This window comes from Tachysurus fulvidraco, chromosome 9, assembly GCF_022655615.1.
Source record: "Tachysurus fulvidraco isolate hzauxx_2018 chromosome 9, HZAU_PFXX_2.0, whole genome shotgun sequence".
Classification (NCBI taxonomy): domain Eukaryota; kingdom Metazoa; phylum Chordata; class Actinopteri; order Siluriformes; family Bagridae; genus Tachysurus; species Tachysurus fulvidraco.
Window position 1 is genome coordinate 25,778,888 of NC_062526.1, and position 11,566 is coordinate 25,790,453.

Below are 11,566 nucleotides of genomic sequence, written 5' to 3' on the forward strand. Positions count from 1 at the left end.
CCGTCGTATATCTCCACAACACGAGTTGTTGACAAACACACACACACCTCCCCCTTAGCCTTACAGACGCGGCCGTTCGGTCGTCTCGGTGAACAGAGTGAGTCTGTAACTGAATGGCATCTTCTGGCAGTCTGTCTGAGAGCCTGGTCTCGGTGAAAAACAGGGTGCAGCACTCTCTGATTTCCCGTTGATTTGTAATCCTGTCTCGTAGCTCGTCCAGTTTGTTTTCCAGGGGCCGCACATTCGCTAGCAGGAGGCTAGATAGTGGTGGTCGGCTAGCACAAGCTTTAGCCTAGCATGGAGCCCTCCCCTCTTGCCTCGCTTGCGTTGCCATCTCCGAAGCGCTCTCCTGGTGTCAGCTAACTCCCTCGAGCTCGGTGCATCGTGGCCCCCGGGATGGTTTGTGGTGGTGGTTTCGGTGGTCACTCTGGGAACGAACAATGTGTTGTAGCTCCAGCGGAATAAAACTAGTGAAGTCATTGTGTCGTGAGTTGGCGATGTCCAGTAATTCCTGTCGATTGTATGTTAGCAGTGCTGGCATTCATGTACTGTGGAAAAACAGGAAAACACAAAAAAGGAGAAAATCTGACATTTTAGCACGGAGCAAGCAAACACGTCTGCCTCAGGGGGCGCCATGTTGAAGTCAAGTCCAGCCCCACGAGAAGCCTGGAGATCCCTTTACAAACTAAGAATAGAAAAGTGAACTACTGATTTTCAGTGGCAGATTGTGTACGGGCTGTGACTACAAACAGATACTTGGCACACATCGACCCTACCAGGGGCAAGTAATACCTTTTCTGTCAAATGGAGGAGACCTCCACTAGGCATTGAGAGGGTGAGTGAAAGGTTTTCATTAGAACAAAACTGGTTGTTAAAGTGTAGATTTTAAGTGGACTATATATGGTCCAAGTTATGTTTCAAATACGAAAAAATGTGGTTCTTAACTTTTTTATTGGTCAGGCTAAACTTGCTATTTGGATCACAAGAAAAAACAAAATGAAGTTGCACCCAGTTTCCCAACATACTACTTGCTTGCTTTAGCAAAAGCCAGACTCAAATTTGGATATTAATTTTTTTTTAGACACACAAGCTACCAAAATTGTTTCAGCTTTGGTTATGCAGAGAAGTCTTATGTCGGATAGGCACAAATGAGCTAACTTGTACCTTTTAAATGTGTTGTTAATTTTTCTTTTTCTCTCCTTTTGTCCCCTGTGAGGGTAAAACTCAAGAAAGAAATGAAATAAAATTTGTCTTCTCTGGAAAAAAAATCTTGTTTTTAAATGAAAGGGCATTTTTAAAAGTCAAAAAGTCTCTTCTCTCTCTCTCTCTCTCTCTCTCTCTCTCTCCAAACACAGAGAACGTCAGGATTCTGGACTTGTCATCCTATGCTTGGCCACTAGAGGTCTATATTGCTCCACTTTTTTTGTATGTTGTTGTCCCCCGTCTCTTTATAGTGTTTTTGCTGCCACCTGTGACTCATTCCTTGTGTGATTTAGATTTAGTTTTGCTTTTTAGTTTAAGATTTTTAGTTTAGTTTTAGATTTAGTCAGTGTGGTGTTTAGCACTAATTCTCTCTTTGGATTAATGTGTGTGGTCCTCAGGAAGAATGCAGGTGTGTTTTCTTCTCCTCCTCTTTATACAGCTTCATGTCACACACACACACACACACACACACACACACACACACACACACACACAACACACACACACACACACACACACACACACACAAAGAGTGTCTTCATTACACTGGACCTGTCATTCCATGTTTTGGCCACTAGATGTCTTCATATTCCCTCATGTTATTTTCCTTCTGTTAGCTTATTTTGTTATAAGAGGTCACTACACACCTGACCAACAGACCTCACAACACTTACACACCTGATGAACAGACCAGAATGGTCCTTTTTAGAATTTATACTCTATTTTGCCATCTAGTGGAATAAAAAGCTATATTTATCTCATTTTTCAGTTCAATTAGAGTCCTAAAGATTTTTTACTTAGAACAATGATTATAAATTAATGTGTTATTGTATGTATGGACAGTATTTCTACATACAGTATTGTATTGTAGTCCGTCTGAACGTATTTTAGCCGTTTGTCATTCACAAATTGGATTGGCACCAGCCTCTCTTTTTTTCTGTCCACAAGTTCAAATGAACTCTTCTTATCTTTGGACTTTCCTGTATACTTCTGCTGTCAATGCCACATCACATATCATCACCATGTCAACAATTCTTACAATTATTAATAAAAAACCTGCTTATTTTTTTAATCAGTGTTTTTACTCATTGTGTTGTTTGGTGAAAGCAGTGTTTGGCTTTTGTGTGTTTTAATGCGGCGTCACGCTTTTAGTATTTCACTCTTCTGCCCTGTCAGTGGTGTGTTGCTAATATTTTCACTTCCTGTCAGTGTGTGAATGTGGTAATGTGTTAAACCTGCAGTGTGTGTGATCAGTATAGTGTGTGGATTTGGGGTCCTCAGTAAGATTGGTCATGTCACTGAAGGTGAGGTAATACATGCTTGGGCCTGATGCTGGTAGAAAATATAAGCTTTGGACAGAGAGATAGATAGCTAGATAGATAGCTAGAAATAGAGATAGGGAGAGAGAGAGAGAGAGAGAGAGAGAGAGAGAGAGAGAGAGAGAGAGAGAGTTGTGTATGACTCTCAAAACAGGAAGGTGACAACTGAAAAAAGTAGTTGAAACTATTGCTTCATTAAGTGTGTGTGTGTGTGTGTGTGTGTGTGTGTGTGTGTGTGTGTGTGTGTGTGAGCATTAAAAATTGAATGTAAGACTGCATTTCCACACACAGTGTCTCTGCTTATGGAGAGTTATTAAAAATGTTGGTGTGTTTTTATCTTCTCCTCCTTCTTCACATCACTGAAGGTGAGTTTCTTTCTCTCTCTCTCTCTCTCTCTCTCTCTCTCTCTCTCTCTCTCCTATTCAATAATCAAAATAATTGTAAAATATGTAAGAATTTGCTATTTAAAGCCTTTAAATCTTATCATGTAGTTTTCTTACTTCTGATGTGGAAATATAACCTGTACATGAAACTACTGAAATCATGTAGTTAAAAATATTAAAGAGATCATTACTGACCTGTGGCTTTGGGCAGTAACATGATGACAAGATTTTTATCTGTATTCATGCTCCAATGATCATTTTCTGTATCTGGGTTTTAAGTTACATTGTAGTTTTACAGCATTTCCACAATTACAGTGTAAACAATCAGCAAAGCAAAAAGAGCAAAACAGTAAAATATGAATGTGATTTTAAATCCTGAAAAAACTTTGGATAAAGTAACTTTGGATAAACGTATAAAGCAAATAGAATGGATTAGATCACAATACTGTAGAATAAATAAACACTGCACATCCAATTACTGACACAGAGCTGTACTTGTATCCGTGTAGAGCATGTTGTCTGTTCATGATGTTATATTCAGTTACATCCTTACTGTGGACATTAGTGAGTTGTGGAGTTTCAGAAGGCCTGAGCCACTTATCCCTATGTTGTGCATCATAAAAAAACTTCTGTCTGTAAGTGTCTGAGAAATCTCTTTGAAGAGACCATCTATTTGTAAACATCTGTTGGTTGTGACTCGAATGTTGGTGCGAACTGATAGAGGGACAGGATGCACGTTTTCTTTATTTCTTTATATATTTTTTCTTTCTTTGCTTTCAAAATATGTATGCGGTAATATTGCTTGTGTGTTAAAAGATATGTTATATGAAGGCTCTCTTAGAAAAAGTCAACCCTCAGTGCTCAGAAGGATACCACTGACAGTAACCTGTAAAGGGAAACCCCAACACATGTGGGGGAAAGACTTAGTCAGTAAGATGATATTGCAAGCGTGTGCTTTTTGAGAGGAATGTATACCTTAAATACATTTTGTCACTGACCACAGGGTTACCGGTTGTTGGTTTTAAAGTCAATAAGAATGCCATATTGGCAAAAGGCTTGAAAATGTATGAAAGCTTGTCTTGAATTAAATTGTGTGTGCATTCTAGTGTAAACATTCTCAGTGCATGTTATACTCTGTGTGCATCATAGAACAAATGCATGCTTACGCTTAGAGAGTGTTCTTGGTTTGTTATAATATTTGCATTTAATTACATTTACTTATTCTAATACTGTTTATTATTTGAAGGAGATTTTAAGTCTAAGTCTGACTCCACCATTTAAAGAATAAAACAATAGATTAGGTAGAAGAACTTGAAGAGGATCCTTTGTTAGAAGACCGAGGGACTTTGAAGGACACCTGCATTCAACCTAAGATCAACTCTGATAGTTGATATTGTGTTTTCAACACTAACCCATGCAAACTAGGACACATCTCTTAATTGGGTTAAGTGTGATGGAGAAATGTGCAGACTCATCATTACATGAGTTTAATATCTCACCCATATAAACCTCCTTATTCAACTCCTTATTGTACACTACACAGAATACTGAAGAGTATGGACAAGTGCTCTACTACTTTTTTCCCAGATCTTTGCAACAGTTCACTTTGAGTTGAATGAAACGCACACGCTGAATGAAGGGGAAACTACAATAATAGACATTTGTATATATTGTCATTTCTAAGTGAAAAGAAAGTGAATGGAGACTCCATGAAAAATCAATCAATCAATCAAATGTATCATAATGAGCTTTGTTCTGGTGCACTAACTCTAAAAGACCACTAGATGGAGATGTCAGGTCAGTAATGCTGTAGACTGCTGCTGACTGTCACTACGTCATGTCAAAGCTCATGAAAAATGTAAAACACAATAAAATACATGTTTACAAGGAGAAATTCAAACCACACTGCTTTTGTTTGATGCATTAAAATGTATAATAGTTGATTAGTTTATCAGCATTAGATGATTAATAAGGATTCAGAACATAGACTCAGTTCTGCTGTGCAAAAGACATGAGAGACTTCTTACTTCTATGTGGTCAAGGCCATACTGCTAATGTTGCACTTCCTGTTTTAACTGTGAGGGTGTGAATGTGACCTATGGAGTGTGTTCATTATGATGAGACACTGCAGCAGTCGGTCAGTGTGTGTTTAGCTCTAATTCTCTCTTTGGATTAATGTGTTGGTCCTCAGGAAGAATGCAGGTGTGTTTTCTTCTCCTCCTCCTTATACAGCTTCATGTCACTGAAGGTGAGTCTGCTGATCTCTCTCTCTCTCTCTCTCTCTCTCTCTCTCTCTCTCTCTCTCTCTCTCACACACACACACACACACACACACACACACACACACACACACACACACACACACACACACACAAACACATTCCTTTTTAATACTATATCAGGAAATGCTGTATGTAAGATTTCATCTTTTAAACCATAAAGTTATTCACTAATCTTACTTATTATTTGAAAATATAAAGTTTTCACTGAACAACTGAAATTATTTGAGTTTTGGAGTTTTTGGTTTTGCTGCCAAACTGAATGTAAATAGAAACATTAACATTAAGAAAATGTTCATTATTGGATATTAATAAAACCTGCTTAACACTTATTAAGTAAGAACTTTCTGCCAGGTCTTTATTAATCCCCGTCTATGTCCTGGGTTCATGTAGAAAACTGAGTCTCCTTCATCATGATGGCTGTTCTGGTTGTTCCTTCGTCGTCCCCCTACACCTTCCTCTCGCTCTCGCATTGGCTGTTACTCATCAAGGTTCTTTTAGCGTCGTACATGTGGTTACATCACAAGATTTTGTAACAATCATGTCAAAAATACTTGAAACCCATGTGGTGTGTTCACATTGTCACTTCCTGGTTCTTGTGGCTTGTCTGGTTTTGTGTCACTAAAATAGAAGTGGGTTTTGCTGTTCAGAGTAAAATACATGCAGAGTTTCAGTGTCTCAGAGGAACATGTTCATGTGAACATTGTGTAGTTTGTGTTCTGTGGATTAACACTTGACCATGTGTGTGACAAATGATGAGAGACCTTTACATTCAAACTGACACTCAATAATGTCTTCATTTGGATAAATTTGAGAAATGTTTTTTTTACAGCTGTTTTTTTCTGTCACAAGCATCTAAATATTTTGAGTCTGTAGAAATGTCATATGAGGAACCACATATCTGTAGCTGTGTGCTGTGAGCTTATAATACTGTGACATGATTTGTCTGTAGTTTATTAGAGAGTTATTAAAATTAGTCATTATTAGACACAAGAAATTTGTGGACATTAGTGCGTTGTGGAGTTACAGGATGTCTGTAGTTCTGTAGAGTTGTTACAGATGGTGAACTGCTCATTAACACATCATTAACTGGTGTGTTCATACAGGCTGCAGACTGAAAGGAAATAAAGAGACAGAAGAGATCACTGCATACACAGGAGACTCAGTACTGCTGCCCTGCTCCTGCACTGAGCTCCACAGAAAACCTGAGACATTCACATGGAAGAAATACACAAAAAAATGGACACAGATATCTCCTGAGAGTGATGAGTACAAAGAGAGATTTCAGATGGTTAATGATCACTCTTCAGGAAATCTCTCTCTGCTCATATCACACCTGACTGAACAGGATGGAGGAGATTACAGGTGTGATGTTAAAGGGTATGAATACAGAGTCATCAGACTGACTGTTAAAGGTAAAAGAGTCATTTTTATTCACAATGTTATTTCACTGATAATCTCATGACAGATTAATCTGATGTTGTAACATCAATACAATAAATTAATCCTTTTATTTGTATAAATTTGAGAAATGTTTTTTTCTGCTGTTATTGTCTGTGTAAAAGCCTCTAAACATTTTTGCCTGAGTCTGTAGAAGTGTCATGTGATGAAACTACATGTCTGTAGCTTGCCACGATACTGTGACATGATTTGTCTGTAGTTGTGTATGATGAAGTGTGTGGTTTTATAGGAAATGTTTAAAAATACATTTTAATTGCAAAAGTCTTTCTCTAATGACCACTTGTGGATATTAGAGAGTTATTAAAATTTGTGATTATTGGACACAAGTAAGTTGTGGACATTAGTGAGTTGTGGAGTTACAGGATGTCTGTAGTTCTGTAGAGTTGTTACAGATGGTGAACTGCTCATTAACACATCATTAACTGGTGTGTTCATACAGGCTGCAGTCTGAAACGAAATAGAGAGATGAAACAGATCACTGCATACACAGGAGACTCAGTACTGCTGCCCCTGCTCCTGCACTGAGCTCCACAGCAAACCTGAGACATTCACATGGAAGAAAAATACAGATGGAAATAAGTGGACACAGATATCTCCTGAGAGTGATGAGTACAAAGAGAGATTTCAGCTGGTTAATGATCACTCTTCAGGAAATCTCTCTCTGCTCATATCACACCTGACTGAACAGGATGGAGGAGATTACATGTGTGATGTTAAAGTTAATGAATACAGATACATCAGACTCACTGTTAAGGTAAATGATTCATTTTTATTCACAATGTTACTTCAGTGATAATCTCATGACAGATCAATCTGAGGTTGTAACATCAATACAATATGTTGATGTTAGTTCATTCTCCAGGTTGCAGACTGAATCAACAGACAGTGGATGTGACTGGAATCGTGGGACAGTCTGTCCTTCTGCCCTGCTCCTGCTCTGAACTACAAGCCAAACCACACACTTTCAGATGGAGCTTTTATAAAGGATCTGATGTCATAAATATCTTCCCAAAGGAGCAGACAAATTACACAGACAGAGTTCAGGTCTTTAATGTTCATCCTCCAGGAAATCTCTCTCTACTCATATCACACCTGACTGTAGAGGATGGAGGATGGTACAGGTGTGAGATCAACAACAAAATCAGTACAGACATCAAACTCACAGTAAAAGGTAAAACATCCTTCTGTATATAAACCATATGTGATGTCAACTACAGTGTTTATCTATGTCAATGAAATATTTTAATAAATATGTGAACTTCTACTTTATAACAAATGATTTGGAGATCATTCATCAAATCTTGGTGACAATAACTGATAAATAAAATGTAATAATTAGACACATTTCTGTTCTCTGTTCTGTCCTTCGTCTGTGTTTGTGTTTATGATTACAGATTATCTGAGTTTGTGTTCTGACCTGCTTTCACTTCTCACTACGATTCCTGGATTGTCTTTAATAAAGAACACACTGAGTTTCCACACTTGTGTCCTGCCTTCACTCACCACACATCACACTCTTTATTTATAACTTATTAAACCTTTCTCTCCTTACAGGGGCACCAACAAGACCTTCATCATCCACACCAGTGATCACAACAACTTCACCTCATTCCAGACCAGGTACCACACACCACTGATACACACTGCAATGAAAAGTCTTAGTGTTAGTGTTAGTACGTTAGTCAACACACTACATTAACTTCTGTTTATTTAAGATGAGCTCATGATGTTCTTCTGTTCTTTTAACATCTACAGGAGTAGAATCATTTCAGAAAAACTTTATTTAAATAGAAAGCTAATATGCATTAACAAATTAATCAGATGGTTAGTAAAAAAGTAATAAATCCTAAAATTGGCCTTAGATTTTGTAGAGTCCACCAGAGTTCTCCTTGTGATTCTGTGAAGGAGCTGTTAGTATAGAAATATAACATATTAGAATCAGTGTGTTAATGTAAACTGTCAGAGCAAGATAATGATTCAACATGGTGAACAAGTCAGAGTGAAGAATTTAAACCCCTGTGTCCTTTTCACTTCTCATCTGTTCCACATAGGGATAAACTCTCAAAACAATAATCATCTGTCAGATCCTCTCAATACCACCATCATCATCTGTACTGCTGTTGGGGTTTTGCTGCTGCTGCTGATACTTGGGTTGGTCATCTTCTGGAAACACAGAGGTATATATACACACACACATACTCACTCAATCACACACATTTCTGCATTTCACTCCGTTTCATTCTGTAGTACAGAGACGAGGACAGATCGAGATTAATGATGGACAAGCAGGACAGAAGAAGGAGCAGGTTGGAAAACATACCATTGTTCAGTAGATTGATCATCACATAGTGTGTGTGTGTGTGTGTGTGTGTGTGTGTGTGTGTGTGTGTGTGTGTGTGTGTGTGTGTGTGTGTGTGTGTCATTAGTTTTTTCTAATGCATCATTTTTTTCCTACAGAATGATTCTGATGCTCTGTACACCACCATGGATCCAAAAACTAAACACAACAAAGAAGAAGAACAGGTGTGTATAATTCTAAATGTGTGTATTTTATATGGACATGTGTATATGTTTTATTGTGTGTGTGTGTGTGTGTGTGTGTGTGTGTGTGTGTGTGTGTGTGTGTGTGTGTGTGTGTGTGTGATAACATTTATTGCTGCTCTATTCCTACAGGATGGTTTGCTGTACTCGACTGTAGTCCACAGTAACACTGTGAGAGCAGCACACACTCCTGTGGCATCAGAAGAAGTTACAGTATACGCCAGCATCAAAACTAACTAACACACACACACACACACACACACACACACACACACACACACACACACACACACACACACACACACAACAATAAAAAACTATATAGATTATATTTTTTAAGGCATGCTTGATATAATATGACTCCTTAGTTCTATACACACCTGTAAAGGTGACAAAAGCGCTCAGCTTTAGATGTAACAAACTTTTCTATGCTGATTTCTTTTTTAAAAATAAATGACAGAAGCTGAAAAGTTCACTGTGGATTGTCTTCATTCTCTGCTTTTTATTACACAACACAGAAAAATTATCCAACAGAACAATGAACATTAGTGAGATTTACTCTAGTTTAATCAGATCCTTGTAACAAGCCATAAAATCTTATTATTACTGAAATATTTTATTATTGAAGAAAATTCCTGCTTGTAAATCATTTCTGGTCAAAATTATTTGACATTTATTGTTGAGGTTTGGATTAAACCCATTTAATTCACAAGACCAGTCCAAGCAGAAAATAACTGCAAGAACATTGATGGTTAAAGGTGGGTTGTGATTTTCATTCTGTCTTTTCATTCTTTCATCCTGTAACCTGTAACCGTGTTCATGGAAGCTTCTGTGAACACATGACAATATTTAATTGGCTGACAAAGGGCATCCAAGTCACGTGTCCCTCAGATTCTGATTGTCTGAAGAAAGACACCAGTCATGCCCGGTGTGTAGCAGGACCAGCCTGTCACAGCAAAACATTATGCATGGGGACACCCCTGAACAGGTAGTTGAAGATGCTACACCCCTGAAAGGTGGGCCTTGATATTAAGAGACAAGATTACTCCATGTACCATATAACATGTATGATCCAATAATATAGGCACTGCCTGGTGAAAGGGTTACCAAAGTGCCTTTAAAACAGACTAAAGGCAGTATGTAGTTACTCCACCAGTTATAGCTGTGAATGTTCCTCCTGAGTATGGCAAGATGCAGCTTTTCCACCTCCAAAGACTCACTGAAATGGAGGAAAGAATGTCTGCCCTGCCAGCATGCCAAGAAATTGCAGGAGGAGCATCTGTTAACCTGAGTGGAGCTCCTAGTGCTGGTCAGTTGTAGATTTCCTGCTTTTCTTTTTGCTCTCGCTATTTCCTAGTGTCTTTAGGATTCTGCACCTGTCATTCCATGTTTTGGCCACTAGATGTCTTTATTCATGTTTTTCCTTCTTCACACCTGACCAACAGACAACACAACATTTACACACCTGATGAACAGACCAGAATGGTCCTTTTTAGAATTTATTGTTCTATTTTGCCATCTAGTGGAATAAAAAAAGCTATAATTGTCTAATTATTCAGTTTAATTAGAGTCCACAAGATGTTTTATCTTAGAACACTGATTATAAATTAATGTGGTCGACCAGATTTTGAACTTATTGTACGTATGTGCAGTTGTATTTCTACATACTGTATTGTATTGTAGTCCGTATGAACGTATTTTAGCTGTTTTTCATTCACAAATTGGATCCGTACCAGTTTCACTTTTTAAAATTTTTTCTGTCCACAAGTTTAAATGAATTCTTCTTACCTTTGGACTTTCCTGTATACTTCTGCTGTCAATGCCACATCAACATATCATCACCATGTCAACAATTCTTACAATTATTAATAAAAAACCTGCTTATTTTTTTAAATCAGTGTCTTTACTCATTGTGTTGTTTGGTGAAAGCAGTGTTTGGCATTTGTGTGTTTCGATGCAGCATCACGCTTTTAGTATTTCACTCTTCTGCCTTGTCAGTGGTGTGTTGCTAATATTTGCACTTCCTGTCAGTGTGTGAATGTGGTAATGTGTTAAACCTGCAGTGTGTGTGATCAGTATAGTGTGTGGATTTGGGTCCTCAGTAAGATTGGTCATGTCACTGAAGGTGAGTAATACATGCTTGGGCCTGATGCTGGTAGAAAATATAAGCTATAGATAGATAGATAGATAGATAGATAGAGAGAGAGAGAGAGAGAGAGAGAGAGAGAGAGAGAGAGAGAGAGAGAGGGAGAGAGAGAGATAGTTGTGTATGACTGTCAAAACAGGAAGTAACAACTGAAAAAAGTAGTTGAAACTATTTCTTCACTATATGTGATCGCGAATGTGTGTGTGTGTGTGTGTGTGTGTTTGTGTGTGTGTG

At 38.0% G+C, this 11,566-nt stretch overlaps 2 protein-coding genes across 2 annotated transcripts in view; one reads left to right on the forward strand and one right to left on the reverse strand.

The window, feature by feature from the left end:
- The window catches only part of LOC113649525 (obscurin-like), a 293,303-nt gene that overhangs the window by 15,936 nt on the left and 265,801 nt on the right, over positions 1-11,566 (reverse strand). The gene's annotated exons all lie outside the window — the stretch shown is intronic.
- LOC125145439 lies at positions 7,468-9,476 on the forward strand. The gene is made up of 6 exons (XM_047818210.1): positions 7,468-7,816; positions 8,200-8,265; positions 8,697-8,822; positions 8,893-8,951; positions 9,103-9,168; positions 9,319-9,476. Exons 1-6 carry the CDS (start codon positions 7,483-7,485, stop codon positions 9,424-9,426), a joined length of 759 nt encoding a protein of 252 aa, XP_047674166.1. The 5' UTR covers positions 7,468-7,482; the 3' UTR covers positions 9,427-9,476.

Bases quoted from the DNA above. Each gene is read 5' to 3' on its own strand.
- LOC125145439 (XM_047818210.1), top strand. From the start codon at position 7,483: ATGTTGATGTTAGTTCATTCTCCAGGTTGCAGACTGAATCAACAGACA. The intron at 7,817-8,199 runs GTAAAACATCCT...CTCTCCTTACAG, and splicing joins CATCAAACTCACAGTAAAAG to GGGCACCAACAAGACCTTCA. The intron at 8,952-9,102 runs GTTGGAAAACAT...TTTTTCCTACAG, and splicing joins CAGGACAGAAGAAGGAGCAG to AATGATTCTGATGCTCTGTA.